The following is an 18194-nucleotide window of genomic DNA, read 5'->3' on the forward strand; positions in this document are numbered from 1 at the left end:
CGTGGAGGTGGCAGAGAGCTTCCAGAGTGGGAATTCTGGGGGTATTTATAGCAGTCCTCTCCCAGTGTATCCTGAACAACAGGTTGTGGGCGTTCGATTTCTCTTGATACTCAGCAGGATGTCCATCATAGCAAAGCATTCCTGCTGTTTATGCTGTGACTGAGCAAGGCTCTTAAAAATGCTTAAACACAGTTGTCTTCTTGGTAAATAACATTCCACAGCCTCTTACCTGGGCTTCTGTACTCTCAGCTCATTGTTTTGTTCCATCTGGCACAAAGGAAAAATGGTGAAGAGGATAAACTCACTTCACTGACAACGTAGTTATTTTCTGCATGTAGCAGGTCTGTTTTCTGTGCTCTTTGGGGAATGTCTTACACTAATTGTGATTTAATATTTTCCCTCTTCTGTTACTCAGGGTTTCCTACAGCATTCTACCTCTTATTTACCCATGTTCATCCCCCACATTCTGCCTTTTCAGTGCTGAATCCTTTTTACTTCTCTCAGCATCCTTCAGCAATCTAAAGCTGGGGTCAGAAATGACAAGTCTTACTTTGTGCTGCACTGTGTCATTCATCAGATGTCAGCTGCTGCTATTTCTCCACACAGCTGATTTAGTTTAAATGTAACTCTTGTGCCAGCAGTGACTAAAAGCAGTTGTAGAGATCAAAGGCCTAGTCTTTCATCTTTATTCTAAATTTTAAGCTCTCCGTTATAACAACTGGATACAGCAAGATAGTAGTGCATGACATAGGCTGCAGTGATTGCTGTGCTGTTAAAATACTGTATTTCATGTTTGTGGTTTGGCAATAAAAGAAGTTGTGTGGAGGGCTAATGTGCCACTGTCTCTGCAGAGTAACAGAATAGCTCGGGATAGTGAATTAACAGAGAGTGACAAGGAGCAACTGCGAGCCATTTGTACCCGAGACCCTTTGTCTGAAATCACTGAGCAAGAGAAGGACTTCCTCTGGAGACATAGGTATTGCAAATCAAAAACCAATCCAAAGAAAAACACTTCTTGCCTTCTTGCCATAATCAAACTTCACGCAATTCATTCCAAATTTGTCATGGGTTTTGCTCCCTTTTCTTCCGTGCTGAGGAGCTGGTGTTTTAGACAAGGCTTGTAAAGCATTCTGCATTGTGTGGTTTGGTTGTAAGTGGAGAAAAGTAAGTTGCTGGATGAGTTCCCATTTTCCTTATTACTGGATGGTTGGATCCTGACAGCACCTTGCTGACAAAGGAAAAAAAAGGTGCAAGGCTGTGGGGACGTAGTTGATGGCTACCAAAGCAAAAATTTGTTTTTGTACATGCAACTTTTTCCTCTTTTGCAGACACTATTGTGTGAATACTCCAGAAATTCTACCCAAATTACTTTTGTCTGTCAAGTGGAATTCTAGAGATGAAGTGGCCCAGGTAACATAAAGCGCTGAAGAAGCTTTAAAATATGCTGTTTTAAAGATAACTTCTGGAAGTAAAAACCATATTATGTGTGCATGATCCATTGAATGAATAGTTGAAGTTTCCACTATGATTGACAGGTGTCTCTGGTCCATAGTTCTTGTTTTTTTGGCTCAGTCTGGTCTTAAGATTTCCTCTTTCTGGCATTACTTGAATCCCTGTTACATTGCCAACTTGTAAATTGCAGTTAAATGTAAGGTTTTGTTTTCATTCTTTTTAGAGTGAATAAAACAACAAAGTCAACTGGCAACTAATACCAGATTACTGCTTGAGAGGACCAGCAAGCAAACAACTTCTGCTCAGATGTAGCTTGTGTCTGACAGTTCCTTCCAAAAGCTCTGTGTTACAGCTTCTTCCTGACCAGTGCAAAGGTGTAACGTGCTTGGCCTTCTTGCCCACAGATGTACTGTTTGGTGAAGGACTGGCCCTCAATCAAACCAGAGCAAGCCATGGAGCTCCTGGACTGCAATTACCCAGACCCAATGGTGCGAGCTTTTGCAGTTCGGTGTCTGGAGAAGTCCCTGACAGATGACAAACTGTCTCAGTACCTAATCCAGCTGGTACAGGTACTGAACGTATTTTGGCATGTTTGTTGTTTTATATATATATTCAATGATCACAGAGGCTTAAAACACAGCAGAAGTTAAGTTGTTGTGACAAGAGGTCATCAAAGGTGTGTTTGCTTTGCAGATTATTTAGGAGATGGAATGTTATTTTTTTTCTGTAGTGCTGTGGTTTTGCTTGTTGGTACTAAATGTCAGAATTCTGCAGCGATGCAAAACTGTTCCTCCAACTGGAACAGGCAGTTATTTCAGCTGTCCTAACATATGGGAAAGGATGAGCAGAAGCATCTTCTCAAAATTTTGAGCAAGTTGAGGCTAAAATATTTGGTAACAGTAAAGCAAGCATCAGATGGTAAGTTCCTGAAATAGACACAGCCAGTGCACAGTTGGCATATATTGTTCAAAGCCTAACACATGCAAATATTAATACCAAGATCAGTCATTCCAGAAAAAATATTGTAAAACATAGATGGCCTTTTATTTAACTGCCTTTAATTTGTATTGTTCATAGAAATAATAACTGCATCTGATTTTTTTTTAACATTTTCTCTTTATCCTTAACTAGGTTCTGAAATATGAGCAGTATTTAGATAATCAGCTTGTGAGATTTTTACTCAAGAAGGCACTGACCAATCAAAGGATAGGACACTTCTTCTTTTGGCATCTAAAGTAAGTCTGTTATCATGTTAAGGGGTGGTAGGCTTCCTATTTGATGTAAACAATTAGTTGTTCTAAAGGTTTCACATACTAAATGTCCTTTTTTAGAAAAACATTTCCACTTAAAATAAAGATTGTGTTATATTATTAAGCGTTTGAATACATAGTTTGGTGATAGAAATCATGCCTTGCAGTTTCAAAAGCTACTTAATAGTACTTAGACTTGTGTTTCTTTTTGTTTAATGATGTTTGTTCTAAAAACAAGGTAGTCTGAGACTGCTGAAAGTCTCCCCTATTGTTAGCTGCCTGATGCCCCATCAATTTTTCCAAAAAACTTTACAAATATAGGAGAACTAAAGAAAGCCACCCAATTCAACAAGGTAAAGCTTTGAAAAGGACTAGTAAAAACTTTATTTTTACTTCCTAATTCAAGGCTTCTTACGGAGCTTGATGGGTCAGTCTGCAACATAATGGGGTTGTAGGTAGAGGTCACCTAAAAATTCTGTTCTGAGCTGGTGTAATCAGACCAGAAATAGAAGCAAGGCATCTTCGTTGTGCTCTCAGTTTTCTACTTGCCTTAGTGTCATCAAGGATAAGGGAGGGAATTGTTTGAGGGAATGTATTTTAGGACTGTATGAAGATGTCAGAAGTACAGCTTCATTTTTGGCACCTCTAAGCTGCAACTGATCTTCCTCTCTGTGTAGGTCTGAAATGCACAACAAAACTGTCAGTCAGAGGTTTGGTTTACTTCTGGAGTCCTACTGTCGAGCGTGTGGAATGTACCTGAAGCACCTGAGCAGACAGGTGGAGGCCATGGAGAAGTTGATTAACCTCACAGATATTCTCAAGCAGGAAAAAAAGGATGAGACACAGAAGGTATGAAAAGCTGTCCTTGTATCTATCAAAACTGCTGCTGTTGAGTCACAGGAATGACTTAGAACTGTTCTATTTGATCAGTGAGGAAATGCTTATGTGTTAATGCTCATTTCAGTAGGTGGTATGTTTTCTGGGGAGCTGCAGTATTTTCTGTGCAATGCCATTGTCTAGCTCTCAAGGCAGTAGAACTGAAGTTAAAGGTTTCAATTTGTGTAATATGTAGCTGAGCTGTACTTACATCAGAACTGTGCAAAAACCATGCTTGAAAAACAAAGCTAAAATGTGATACCTTAATTTACATGTAAATAGTGTTCTCAAGACCTGAATATTCTTATTTATCAGGTACAGATGAAGTTTCTTGTTGAACAAATGAGACGGCCAGATTTCATGGATGCCTTGCAAGGTTTTATCTCTCCTCTTAATCCTGCACATCAACTGGGAAACCTTCGGTACTGTGTCCCTTAAGTAAATGTTTAGAAATGGTAATAATAACAGTGTTGAGGTTGACTGTTAACTTAGTAAATGTCAGTATCTTCAAAGTGCACTGAACAGAATTTGTAGCAGAGTAATCCATAAAGAGTAGAGGCATTTCAATCTAATGGTTTAACAAATCAGGTAGCAACGTGACCTTTAGTTGTTCCGTTAAGGTGCCAGGAACTGCAGTCCTTTTTCCAGTTGTCAGGAGCTCATATTGCCAAAGGAATATTTGCAATATTCCCTTGCAACACAACGCTTCTGTTGGTCTTAGCATAACATAGCACTTAATAATTTAAGTTTGAGTCTAAAAATGAAAATGGTGGATTGTCTTTGCATCTTTAATTCGATGCTAGTTCAGACCAAAACAGGGAAAACTTAGCAGTATTAGAGAAACATGGTATAAGAATCAAATTATGCCTATTTCATAGAAATCTTATCTCTTTTTAGGCTTGAGGAGTGCAGGATAATGTCATCTGCAAAAAGGCCGCTGTGGTTGAACTGGGAAAACCCAGATATTATGTCTGAATTGTTATTTCAGAACAATGAGATAATATTTAAAAATGGAGATGGTAAGGAAAGATAAGTGTAATTCAAAAGCTACATACCTGTTTATTTTCCTAAGCTTTTAATTAGTGTTTTTATAAGATTATAAAGTACATACGTAAAGAAATCAGCTGAGCAAAGCTATTTTCTTTTCCAGAAAAATTAACCATAGACAAATAAGTATTCATCTCAGTCAAGTACAAATTTTATATGTTCTAAGATGCTCAGTCTGTCAAGGTGGATCACAATACTATTTAATATTTGTTCTTTTTACTTGTCAACGTCTTCAAGATATTACAGATGTGGAAACTGTGATTTCATTGTCCTGATTTTAGTGTATGTTTTTAAAATCACAAGTTTATTTTAATTTTTTACTATTTAAAACCTGCTTTTCTCTACTGAGGGAACAAAACCTGCACTAAACTGTGCAAATCTCATTACCTTTAGAGGTATTTAGGCATAGTTTTGGGGGGAAAAGGAAACTAAGATCTAACCAAAGGTTCTGATGTTACGAAATTTGCAAATTTAATGTATCTGACTATTTCAGATTTGCGTCAGGACATGCTGACACTTCAGATAATTCGAATTATGGAAAACATCTGGCAAAATCAGGGTCTTGATCTTCGGTAAGCATTAGAGGTCATTCCCAAGTAATGCTGATCTTAATGGTTTGGGCATTGGTTTGTTCCCAGAGATTGCTTCTGTTTTCCCAAGGTAATAAATGAAATGCTATAAATAGACATTTTTGTGCATGTTAGAGCAATATTTAGTTTTTTCGGTTAACTACTGGATTTTATAAACATAAGATCATATTTGAAAAAGACTTAATTCTCATTCAAGTGGGTCTGAGTGAGCTATGTGATGTGAGCTATGTATCCAAGGAATGGATACAAGAGCTAAGGCACAGTAGCCACACTGTGGCCAAGTGTCTGTAGGTTTGGCTTTGACCAAGGTGCCAAACCCTCAGCCCTGCTGAGCAGTGACTCTTTGTAGTTGGTGTCCTCACTTCAGTCCACACAGTAGATATTGCCCAGTCTGCATGAGATTCTCCACCTCCAGACAGTCTGTGGGTGCAGCAGCTTCTGCAGGGCATTCAGGATAAACTGTTCTGCTTCTGGAAAACTGATCCTAGACCTGTTACACCTTCAAGTTTGTGTTTGCTGTTTGGTACATTTTTTAGGTGAGAACAAAGGAGCTGTCTGTGCACTGTCTGGAAATCCCCAGTTTTCATTTCCGTATCTGGACAAAAGCACCTTTTGGTCTGTGTTATCTCTCATGGGTCACAGTTTTGTCTCCAGTGCTGTAATAAGTGGCAGAATTAAGCCTTTGTCCAAGAATAGTTTGCAGAATGGTTACAGTTCCCTATGTCTTAAAGAGTAGCTAGATACAGGAATCTACAAAAATACATTCTCTCCCACCTCTTGCCACCATTCTCTATAAAGCAAGGGAAAAAAATCCCCAACAATGGACTTTTGTCTTTCAGGATGTTGCCTTATGGTTGTTTGTCAATCGGTGACTGTGTGGGACTCATCGAGGTCGTGAGGAGCTCTCACACCATCATGCAGATTCAGTGCAAAGGAGGCCTAAAAGGAGCACTGCAGTTCAACAGCCATACATTGCACCAGTGGCTCAAGGACAAGAACAAAGGAGACATGTGAGATTCCCTGTCACCTGTTTTTCTTGGCCACATGCTTCTTTTTAATGGAAACTTCAAGAGAACTAAAGTCCATCAAGTGGGAGATTATGTCCATAATTATGTCCATCTGGTTTTGGTTTTGTTTTCTTGTTTACCTCTCCTTGTTTGCCTGGTAGTTCTTTTGCAAAAGAAAAACATGCACTTCTGTGTTGTTAGAATATCTGAGGAAAGTATCTCCTTTTTTCTTCCAATAGGTATGATGCAGCTATTGATCTGTTTACACGTTCTTGTGCTGGCTACTGTGTTGCCACCTTTATCTTGGGCATTGGTGACCGCCACAACAGTAACATCATGGTCAAAGACGATGGACAAGTAAGAGATGTTTTTCTAAAATTATACCCTAAGGTCATCGTCACGTTCTCATGAGTTTGTTTTGGGAAAAAAGCATCTGTCAGAACTATAAGGAAATGATCAATTTTACTGTGACTTCATTTAAACAAGGAATTATTGATATTAAAATACCTTTCTGTCTTTCCAAGCTGTTTCACATTGACTTTGGGCACTTCCTCGATCACAAGAAGAAAAAATTTGGTTACAAAAGAGAGCGTGTGCCATTTGTCTTAACACAAGACTTCTTAATAGTGATTAGTAAAGGAGCCCAAGAATGTACCAAAACAAGGGAGTTTGAAAGGTAAGCTTTCTTTGAAGTGTTTAACCTCCAGAGCGTTTTGTGTCTAAAATGCACTTTACTATTGGTGACCTTTAATATTTAGACCTTTTAACTGAACAGTAGTATTTTAATTGACTTGCAGTGGGTATGTTCTAGTTCTTCAGTTGAAGATCAGCCACCTCTTCTAAGTCAGTGGGTATTCTTAGCACTTACATGACCTTTGATCCATGAAATCTCACTTGAGATTTGCAGGGTCAGTATACATGTGAATAAAGACGGTAATTTTTCAAACATCTGAAATTTCTGTGACTTTACACTTAAAATCCTCTTGAGATGGCAGAACTGCAGCTACTGAGAATTCTTAAATGTTGGGTGTTGTGTGCAACAGAGCCTTGCTGGTCATTCAGCCACACTTCTCTTTCCTATAGCTGCTCTGGTATCAGCTCTTCAGCTGGCCTGTGTGCTTTGTGACAATGGCCAGAACCTGCTGAGCAAGAACTTTAAAATAATAACAGTAAAGAAATAAATCTGTTGCTGTAGTCATTCTTAATATCTCTTTCCAGCAATTAAGTCTTTGAGAGGTTTCAATTTTAATCTTAATTTAATTATGTTGATGGCAACGGAAGACAGATTTCGAATTATAGTGTCAGTCTGAGCACTGCAGTGAAGCCTTCTTGCATTTTTTCCCTTAACCTGGGTATTTCTTGTCTAGTGTGCTATAGTGAATGCCCCTGTTTTCAGTGCATTCTTCAGAGTACCCAAGGAGCAACAGCTGCTGCCCTTGTAAAACTATAGGAGAAATGCAGCTCTGAAGATAGCCAGGAAAGCACTGATTTTAGCTGTGTGTCAGGAAATATCTTTTGAAATCTGAAATGTCTGTAGCAGTGATCTCACATAAATTTATGTTGAACAGTTGTATGAATTGTAGATGGGGTTTAAGATTAGAAAGCCTGTCTTTGGATGTTGTGTTAGTCTGACCACTATTAATCCTTACACAAATGAAGATAAACTAAGTAGAAAAATGAGTGCATCTTCTCAGCTACATTATGGTGTTCTTACATAATAGACTAAGACTGGCTGGTTTTTTAGTCTCTGGTTACCGTATAACTGTTTTGGAGCTGAAGCAGTGATATTCATCCACCAGAGAAATGCACTGAGTTTTTTTCCCCTGGTCTCTTCCAGGTTTCAGGAGATGTGTTATAAGGCTTACCTGGCAATTCGGCAGCATGCCAATCTGTTCATCAATCTTTTCTCCATGATGCTTGGCTCAGGAATGCCAGAACTGCAGTCCTTTGATGATATTGCATACATTCGAAAGACCCTTGCATTGGACAAAACTGAGCAGGAGGCTCTTGAGTACTTCATGAAGCAAATGAATGATGCTCACCATGGTGGCTGGACAACAAAAATGGACTGGATCTTCCACACAATAAAGCAACATGCTTTGAACTGAACTGACAGCAAAGAAAACAAGAACTGATACCCCACTTGTGGGTACTGCACTGTTAATACCTGTTAGCAGCAAAGACTGGTTGCATAGGAATTGCACAAACCATGAACAACATTAGAATTTATGGCAAGAAAAGAGATGAATTGTTCAGGCAACTGTTGGAAAATAATGTAAAACAGGGTTTCAGATAGCACTAAAATTATAAACTTCCAAAATTAAGCTTTAGTACGAAGTGTGCAGGGACCTCGACAAATTAGAGAGATGGGCAATCACCAAGTGTATGAAGTTTAACAAGTGCCAGATTCTGCACCTGCAATGGGGCAGTCCTGATTGTGTGTATGGACTGGGGAATGAAAGGCTGGACAGCAGGTGCAGAAAGGGACCTGGGGGTCCTGGTCGGCAGCAAGTTGAACACGAGCCAGCAGTGCCCTGCAGCCAGGTGGGTCAACTCTGTCCTGGGGGCATCAGGCACAGCATCACCAGCTGGGCAAGGGAGGGGATTGGCCCACTCTGCTTTGCACTGGGGCAGCCTCACCTTGAATACTGTGGGCAGTTTTGGGTGCCACAATCTAAAAAAAAAAAAAATCAGCTATTAGAGAGTGTCCAGAGGAGGGCCATGAAGGGTCTGGAGGGGAAGCTGTATGAGAAGCAGCTGAGGTCACTTGGTGTGTCCAGCCTGGAGAAGAGACTGAACTCAGACCTTGTCGGGCTCTGCAGCTTCCTCATGAGGGGAAGTGGAGGGGCAGGTACCGATCTCTTCTCTCTGGTGGCCGGTGACAGGACTTGAGGAAATGGCATGGGGCTGAGTCAGGGGAGGTTTAGGTTGGACGTTAGGAAAGATTTTTTCACCCAGAGGGTGGTTGGGCACTGAACAGGCTCCCAGGGAAATGGTCACAGCCCCAAGCCTGACAGAGTTCAAGGAGTGTTTGGACAATGCTCTCAGGCACAGGGTGTGATTCCTGGAGTGTCCTGTGCAGGGCCAGGGGTTGGACTCGATGATCCTTGTGGGTCCCTTCCAACTCAGCATATTCTATGATTCGAGATTCATGTTATGCCTTAAGCTCAAACAGGTAAACTTGGAAGAATGTTTCCTTTCCTCATTTGATAGGATAAATTAGAAGGAAAAAGAAAACAGTGCTAGTGCGAACGTGAGAGTCCGTCATGTCTTACCTTAGATCTGGTACAGCAGGTAGAGACTATGCTGGATTGTGAAGAATAGAAAGAGAATTCAAGTGATAGCAAATAATTGAATGCAGCATAGTTTAAAGGGAAGGAATTTGAAGCTCAAAGATCTAAAAGCAGTAGTGAGAGGACGGTGCCTTTTAATTGTGCTCAGAGGCATTAACATTTGTGGGGTTTGGGTGGCCCTTCGATTTCTGGGTCCGTCATCTGCACAGCTTCTGAAAGCAGTAGGAAATAAGCCCACTCAGTATGGTGTTTCTTCTGCTCAGTGTTTCTAGGGGTGCAATTCATACTTTCACAAACTCCCTATCATCCCCAAAAACTGACTAACCTGGAAATTGAATGGTCAGAATTGGGTTTAGTGCAACAGAGCTGTAGTGTTCATCTTAGGTTTGCTTTAATCTAACTTGAACTGAATAGATTTTTTTCATACATGTTTTCCAGAACCTAAAGAAAGGTGAGTTATTAAAATTATTGAAAGATTATTTTTTTATAAAGGCTATTTATATAATAGGAACTATTATTAATATATATTCTTTATTTACATGATTTGTCCAATATTAGCTCTCTTAATTTTACAACCCAGTTCTATCTGTCCAAGACTCCCATTTTCATTGACGTCACTGAAGGCGACCAGACATACTCCTAGGACCAAATTCAGCCCTAGTGAAAGAGGACACAAGTACCAGTGAAGTAGTGGGAATATACCCAATAAAGCCAGAGGTGAACTTGGCCTAAGTCTCTAAAACAATTTTTGGGAATCACTCTTCACATTACTGAAGTGATACAGTGGCTATTCCAAGAGCACTCATTTAAACCCTCAGAATTTGGGTCAACCATTTCTCCTCTTTCTTCCTCCTTTGGAAGTGGTTGTTGAATCCAGTAAGATACATCAGAAATAGCAGTTTAGATTCTCAATATGATCAATAATTAGCAGTTCAGCAGACAGATATGTTGGCTAGCTCAAAGCATGTGGAGTTACCAAACATTTTATAGCTTCGTCTGTTTTGTGCGTGTGTAATATATATTAGTAAATCTAGTTGTTGTCCTTTAACACAATTATGACGTGTGCAATCAGTGAAATTGGCACCATGTTTTGAAATTGTTCAGAGTACTAAGGATTTCAGATTGCCCTTATGCATAGCTTCAGGTAGGACTCTTTTTCTAATTCCTAAACAGGTTTTTTTAAAGTTAATGAAGCCCATAATAGTTCTGCGGGTGATGTTCACCCTAACATTTTAAACTTGCTAGATTGGCAGCACTTGAATTCCAAAGGTTTGGGGCTTTTGGGGGTTCAGCTTGTTCACTTGCAAACACACACCAAGGTGCCACTCAGAAAGTGCAATACCATGTGTAATATAAAATATGCTGACAGTTGGTGTTAGATTAGAATATAAGCATATAAATAAACTGTACTTCGTGCAGGCTGTACTGATGAGGTAATGAGTGGTTGGCTTCATTTAGCAAATTGTAATATATTAAAAATGTGCAATCACGTTATGAAAGACTTTGGGGGACTATAAAGCCAAGGCTTTGGTGTTACAAGACACTTTCAAAGTCAGGATCTTGCAGCTGATTACTGTACCCATGGATACTTGATGTTGTGGGGGGGAAACCTGGTGAAAACTACAGAAGCTCCAAGAATAGTATGGGAAATGTGAAGTTTTATTTCCTTAGTTCTATGAAATACTTTGAGTAGTCCAATAGACTTCCCATTGCTCTTTTTATTGACTGTTACATACTGCTTTTTGTTCATATGAATATTTTAACTCCTGCTAAGATTGGTTGTACTTTCTAGAGCAAAGTTACCCTTGTGTCTATTACTTTGCAGTCAACACACAATAATGGTTTAGCTCTTAAAATGGGTTAGTTTCAGTTTAAGTTTGGTTCACAAAATCTGAAACCCTGTTGGCTATAATTCTTAATATAACTGAGTAAAACTGTTGCACAGACATCACATTAGGTGCTATATTATCCGTATTTATCTGGTGTTGAAACAATGCTTTACCTTTTTTATGCAAGAAATGGTCAGCCTTTTCCAGCCGGGATGAAAAGATAAACTCAAATTTATTGGATGTTATGAGGCCAAATTTGTTTGTACTTTGCCCCCTTCCTAGCCCTTCTGTAAATATGAGTATAAATGTCTTTCAGTTCAAGCACAGAATTCTGCACCCTTTTTGCCCAGACAGAGGTATGAGGAGGCAGGCTCTGTTTCCAGAAGTTACTGCAATTAAATGTTGTGCATAAGCTGCAGAAGTTATTATGAGAATCATATAGTAAAGGAAAGGAAACTTCAGAGTGGTACAGACATAATAAGACAGTTCAGGGTAATTGTAGCCTTTCAACAATTTCTTTTTTTAAAATAGGAGGAGCTCCTGGGCTTTAACCAGTTTTTTGCATAACCAGGATGGCATTTGAAAAACATTCTGCCAGTGTTTCACAGAAAACAGCAATCCTTTTCTCAGCTTCAAAGTGTTGAACCCTAATAACTGTATCCTGTCACAGCAGTTCCGTGCTGATGTAAGTTCACTGAGGATAGTGGAGGCACTGTTTGCTTACCCTGGTGGAAATGAGTGGATGTCATCTGCTCTCAGTATCAGAAAGAAGATCTGCTTACAGACCATGAAAGCACTTGTAACTGAGTCCTAGATTTTTACAGAAATAGCTTGGAATTTGGCTTTTTCTTTTTTTCTAACTGTTCCCACTTCACAGAGATTTGAAAATGCTCCCTTTGTTCAGGGAATCCACTGCACAAAATCTTAAAGTAGTTTATTTTGGGCTTGAAGTGCATCTGGGCTCCTTGCTCCTGCAGAACTTCCTTGTGAGACTGCCAGAGCTAGGAGCCCAGTGCTGGGCCATGTGTTTTATCAAAAAGCATTATAGAATGGTGTTTCAGTGAAATAAAATTTAAAACCACTAACTTTTTCAGCTGTGAAACTGTGTTTGATATAAAGACAGAATAGGCGGCTGCATATTAGTTTTACTTAGAGTTACATTCATTGCTTTCCTAAACATAGCAGAAAAAGTACCTGTACTGATTTTATATATGCTTACTTCTTTGTCCGAAAGGGTGCATTGGTAGTTTTTTCATAAGTGAAACAGACTTCCAGTATAATTTTTATTTTTTTTTTTAAAAGGCTTTTAAATAAAACCAAAACTGTAAGTGGTTTGGCATCTTGTGGAAAAGATATAAACCTGCATATTGAGGAAAATATAGAAATGACCAGGTTTGTAAGATCTTTCTTTGTGATGACCCTGCTGTTGGTGGTTTGGTGAGTTGTTTGTGGGTTTTTATGCCAACTTTCCTTTTTCTGTAAAGTATTAAATGTCCTTCAATGGTCAGTACCCCATGTTTATTGACAATTTGAAGGTATTGTCTTTGCTTTGTCAGTATATAACTGGCATGTTCAAATGTCTGTTCTTAATAATAATTATGAATTCCTTCTGTTTTGCATGTCTGTACAGGTTGCAGACCTGGGCTGGACCCCTTCAAAACACAAATATCAGAAAAGCCACTTGAAATTACTATTTTTGTTGATGTGTTTGACATCTTGAAAATATTTCAAGTAAATGAAAGTGGTGTGGTATTACAGAAAGAATTGTAACTTGCTGCTTCTAGGATTTTTTTTAACTTCTTTGACTTGTTTTAGTTTTACGTGAATGGAAGAACCACACTAAAACACTATAGTGTTTTCTAAAAACACTATATAGCTGTGGCTGTTGTTGCAGATTGTTGAATCCCAATTTAATACAAATAATTAATTTGCATATTTTAATTTTGTGCTGGAAGTTGTCTCAGTTTAGGAAGGGCTCTATCTGTCCAAAGTGATGTGTAGCTCACCACCCCTGCAGCTCGTGTTGGTTTGGGGGTTTTCTTTGTTTAGTTTTATTTTACATCTGTGTTAACGAAGGGAAGCCAACTGGAAGCTGGCTATAGAAGTTCTCTATTTGCATGTACTAACCAAACCCATAGCTGCTCTGCTCTTTGAGAAATTCTGATTTCACTTCATGCTGATACAATACTTCATCAGAATCACTCTGGATTCAAAAGAGCATATGAAATCAGAATTAGGCTATATGTGTATCAGAATTCCAGATTATTTATTCCTATGATTCAGTATGAAAGGTTCTCATAAGGAGAGGAATATTCATTAGCAGCCCAGTTAAACACTTAATAGCTTTACTTTGAAATAGTCTTTATTAGCAAAGTAGCCTTTTCAGCTCTCCAAAAGCACAGTAATCTTGTCTACAGTTTGTTTCATTTTTGACAGTATTTTTGTTCCTTGCTAGCTTAAATGTTTTCTCTTCCTACTCTTTTGTAGCATACAGACGTGTTGAACCCACACTCAGGAAAAATCACTGTTCTTCATTTGCCATACAGTGTTCTGAACTTCTGAGTTTTATGGGATAGACTCTGAAAAGTCTGAGGTCTTGCTGTGTTAGTGCTCCTGACTCTAAGCCAGAGGTGAATCCCTCTGTCTCTTCTCTTTCTCCAGCACTCCTCTGGGACATGCCCAGAGCATAAGAACATCATAAAATATTTGTAAGAGAAGATCAATCGAAGCAATGTTCTGCCTGTACTTTGAAGTTAGTATCCCTACTGGTTTGTGTAAGTGTGTTTTAAGTGTCCTTACTGTCACTTCTGTATGTGATGCAATATTCCTGCAGCAGAAGAAAGGCAAAAAATACACTATTCTGTCTTGATTATTTTTGAAATTCTGGTGCCTGATTCCCAGTAGTTATTAAACTGCTTCAGGAGCCATTCAGTTCAGTGTAACTGCATCCATTTTGTTAGACTCCTGTTCCAGTCATAGAATTAATCACAGCTAAACCTGACTTAATTTTATTGCTGAAGTTCCTGAATGCCTAATTAAGGCAGAAGCTGTTTCTTTCAAGAATCTTTACATCTGTTGTAGTTTAGTTAATTCCTGTGAGCCAAAATATGGATGTTCATGGTTGGAATCTCATTCTGCCTTGTTTCTTTAACTATTTTTAATCTATTTTCAGGCTTTATTAATAATATTCTATATCCTGAAGTATCAACTGCCCCAAGCTGTCCAAAATTGTCTTACTGTTTCATTTGGGGCTGGGAAAAGAAAAGGAATAGATTAATCTTCTTGTCTTATAGCAGCTGTGGTCCAAATTCTTCATTTCTTATGTGAAGATAAATGTGTAATTCATTATCTGGGAATATCATCCTTTCTTTTTGCCCCCTTGCACCTCTTCAAGTTTTAACTGTGAATATCCACTACACTATCAAAATCTACTTCCCTGGTGGAGAAAAGGGCTTTAAATATATATGGCTGCAGTCTGAAGTCCTGAATTCTTGGGTTTGAAATTTTCTAAGTAGTGTTGTCATTGTAAATGGCAACACAACTGCAGAATTTTCACAGAATCATTGAGGTTGGCAAAGACCGTTGGAGTTCATTTAGCTCAGACACCCTGTTCAAAGCAAGGTCAGCAATAGAACAGGATGCCCAGGACATTGTCTAGCTGGGTTTAGAGTCTGTCTGAGAAAGAGGAATCTGCAGTCAATTTTTTTTTCAGAATGTTTATATGAAATACCTTCTATTTCATTGCCTGATATCCTTTCAGTGGGCACTGAGAAAAGCCTTGTCTGTCTTTATTCCTCCCTATCAAGTATTTATGTACATTGACCAGGTCCCCCTGGGCTTTCTCTTTGACCTGGATACCAGCCCTCAGCCCTCTCAGCCTCCTCTCCTATCCGTCACCTTTATAGCCCTTCATGGACTCATTCCAGTACATCCACGTCAGGTTTGTACTGGGAACCCCAGTGCTCCAGGTGTGGCCTCCCCAGTGCTGAGCAGAGGGGCAGGGGGAAGGCTCACCTCCCTTGACCTGTTCTTCCTAAGGCAGCCCAGGATCCTGTTGGCATTTTGGGAAAATAGAGCCCAGGAGGGTGTCAGCTCTCCATGCTTCTGTGTAACTTCATTGAAGCTGGGAGTAGTCACCTGGCTGCATCAAAGGGAAAGTAAAAACCCCCACCAGTGCTTCAATTATCTTTAAAAAATGAGACAATTTGAAATAACCACTACTGGGGCAGGAGGGGATGTTGCCATGTCTGTGTCATTCTGTGATAAAGGTCTGTGGTAAACTAGGTAGGAAGCAAGACATTTTTAGTAATAATGGGCCAAAAAGTATTTAAGATGCAGCAAGATGCATGTGTTGTCATACTGAGAATATTCTTGCAGTACTTCAAATAAAAAAAAAAAAAAAAAAAAAAACAACCTTTTTTTAACCCTTCTGCTGTGCTACTCAAGTAACAAAAGTTTGGCCTATGATACTTATTGTAGCTCATGTTCATGGGAAACTGTAAAAAGTCTGCTTTTTATTTATCTTTGCGGTCTGTATCATGCTGTTTATTAAAAAAAACCTACTTTTGTTTGGTTTTTTCACACTTTTGAGTGTTAATGTATATACTAACAATTAAATTAAAATGATATGGTTGGTACACTTGTGAATTCTGAAGCAAGAATTTAAGGACTATTCAGTCTTGATGTGTGATTTGGTGTTGCAGCTCTGCCTTTGAAAAAGGCTAGAAGAAGGGAAATGGAAATTGCATATCTCAGTTAATTTGGGGGGAACAGAAATAGAATTTGCGTTATTTAGGAGTGAAAAGTCCAATATGCGTGTGGCATTTGTTCTTGTAAATGCTATCCTCAAAATAAGTAATTTTATTTTAGTTTTAGACGTGGGCTGTAAAAAGCTGTGACAAGAAAGATTATATTATTGAAGTGTTTCAGCTGGATGGTTTACAGTCCCTGCTAAATCAGTCTGGTTGTGAAAAATATTCTTCATGCTTTCATTACCAAAATTATAATTTAAAAAAGCAAACAAACAAGCTTATATTTTGTATCCAATACTAATTTTGAAAGAGTGACAAACATATTTGGGGGAATTACTCACTGGCAGTATAACAGCATGAGGCTGCAAAGGAACTCCTTCTGTGGACATGTTGGCCTACTTTGGACTCCAGTTGCTAACAAACTGGGAAGGATTTGAGTTCTCTTCTGAGGATTTCACTTTTTTTTTTTTTTGAGGGATGAGGCAAGTGTCAGGGTTTTTAATTACAATATTTTCTCCCAGTCAGCTCTAAACTTTACACTGGTCAGTTCTGTTTCAGGTCACACTGCCCAGCTTTGAGAAGGGCTGTGCTTCAGCAGGTGCTCAGTCTGTGCTCTGTAATAAAAGATGGACATCATCATCCTTACGTTAATTTTGAAGCTTCAGCAGAGCTCTGGTCTGAAAGTAGTGTTAGGGATTTGGAGATAGCTACTTCAGTAACCTGAACAGGTTAAACTTGTGCTTATTATACGTAAGGTGAGTTTTACCTTTTCTTAGTAACTGTGAAATGGTTTTGAGTGGCTACAACTGTGTGTTAGTTGCACAGGATGCTTCAGGGTAAGAGGATTAACAAGCTCTTGTTCAAATACAAATTTTAGACTTTACTGCCATTTAGTACCAGGGTGTGATTTTTGTGGTAGTGGTAAGTCTAAACATGAAAAAATCACAGAAAATTTGCAGAATAATGCTGGTGAAACAAGAAAGTTTTGCAATGGGCAGTCTGCTTTAGCGTGGGAATCCTGATTTTATGCTCAGAAATCAATCTGTTTTCCACCCTGCCTTGGAAAGACTCAAGCTAAAGTCTGAACTCATGTAAAAAAAGAGCAAAGAACCTGATGCTAGACAAGATAGGTCGAGTAACCTCCCACATGTCCTTTTAAACACTAACAAATCTACCTCCAGTGAGGGTTATCCTCTTGAGGTACGCTAACTGCTTTCCTTGAAGAAAGGGTTTACCCCATGCTTATTTTGGTCAGGATACATCCCCACTAATTGAAATGAGCATCTATGTTGCCCATTTAAACAAGAATGTGAATGTCACATAGGCTTTTCTGTATATTCAGTTGGAATCTGTTCTGAGTGATTAAAACCTCACTGAGGGCTTTCTCAACGTCTCAAGCACATGGTGGTTTAGAAAACAAGACTCATTTAGGCTTTTCTGTCTAAAGCATTGATAGCTCTGTTTGATGCATGTGACTTTGAACTGGATCTGCAGCTTCAAAGAGGATTCTCCTCAGATGTTTTTCTCTCATTTAAAGCCTTGTATTTTTATCTCACATAAGTGGTGTTGGGCTGTACTGCTTTGGGTGGAGAATAAATCAGTCAAAAGGTACAGAAGATGCTTTTGGTCGGCCTGAGTTTGCTTCATAAACAGGACTGAATTCAAAGCAAAGGCTTGGACTTGGGTTTGGTGGGGGTTTTTTTTTTGTTTGTTTTTTTTCCCCTCTCTCTTTGCTATGTATGGATTTTAGGGTCTCATCACTGCCCTCCGCTGGGAACTGGGGAAAGTGCTTTCCTGGAACATTTGCATGGAAAAGGTTTTGGTGACTAGAGGGGGAAGTATGTGGGCACCCACCCATTTGGGTGGCTATAGCCAATTTATGAGATCTTTAATACAAGCTGTCCTGGGGAAACCTCAGCAACCATGGCTAGAATAAAAAGCAAAGAACAAACTGAACTGGGAGACCAGGATCTTGTTTGATTGGTAACTCAGTGCAGGAGATCATAGACATACTACCTTTATTTAATGTCTGAGAGCTCAGCAGTGTGCCAGCAAAGGGACACCTTTAGTTCCGTTTTGCTGCTTACCACCAAAACTTC

The 18194-nt window shown here is 39.1% G+C and overlaps 1 protein-coding gene across 2 annotated transcripts in view; it reads left to right on the plus strand.

Annotated features, from left to right (window-relative positions):
- PIK3CA (phosphatidylinositol-4,5-bisphosphate 3-kinase catalytic subunit alpha) overlaps positions 1 to 17713 on the plus strand; it is a 43997-nt gene extending 26284 nt beyond the window's left edge. For both annotated transcript variants that reach the window (XM_062499433.1, XM_062499431.1), the window contains exons 10-21: positions 852 to 976; positions 1329 to 1410; positions 1857 to 2021; positions 2584 to 2687; positions 3380 to 3551; positions 3894 to 4000; positions 4476 to 4597; positions 5119 to 5197; positions 6055 to 6225; positions 6462 to 6579; positions 6747 to 6898; positions 8060 to 17713. In XM_062499433.1, the coding sequence (XP_062355417.1) occupies positions 852 to 976; positions 1329 to 1410; positions 1857 to 2021; positions 2584 to 2687; positions 3380 to 3551; positions 3894 to 4000; positions 4476 to 4597; positions 5119 to 5197; positions 6055 to 6225; positions 6462 to 6579; positions 6747 to 6898; positions 8060 to 8330 (1668 nt within the window). In that variant the 3' untranslated portion in view covers positions 8331 to 17713. The remainder of the gene's footprint in view (positions 1 to 851; positions 977 to 1328; positions 1411 to 1856; positions 2022 to 2583; positions 2688 to 3379; positions 3552 to 3893; positions 4001 to 4475; positions 4598 to 5118; positions 5198 to 6054; positions 6226 to 6461; positions 6580 to 6746; positions 6899 to 8059) is intronic.
- Positions 17714 to 18194: the final 481 nt, after the last annotated feature.

This window comes from Cinclus cinclus, chromosome 10 (genome assembly GCF_963662255.1).
Source record: "Cinclus cinclus chromosome 10, bCinCin1.1, whole genome shotgun sequence".
NCBI lineage: Eukaryota > Metazoa > Chordata > Aves > Passeriformes > Cinclidae > Cinclus > Cinclus cinclus.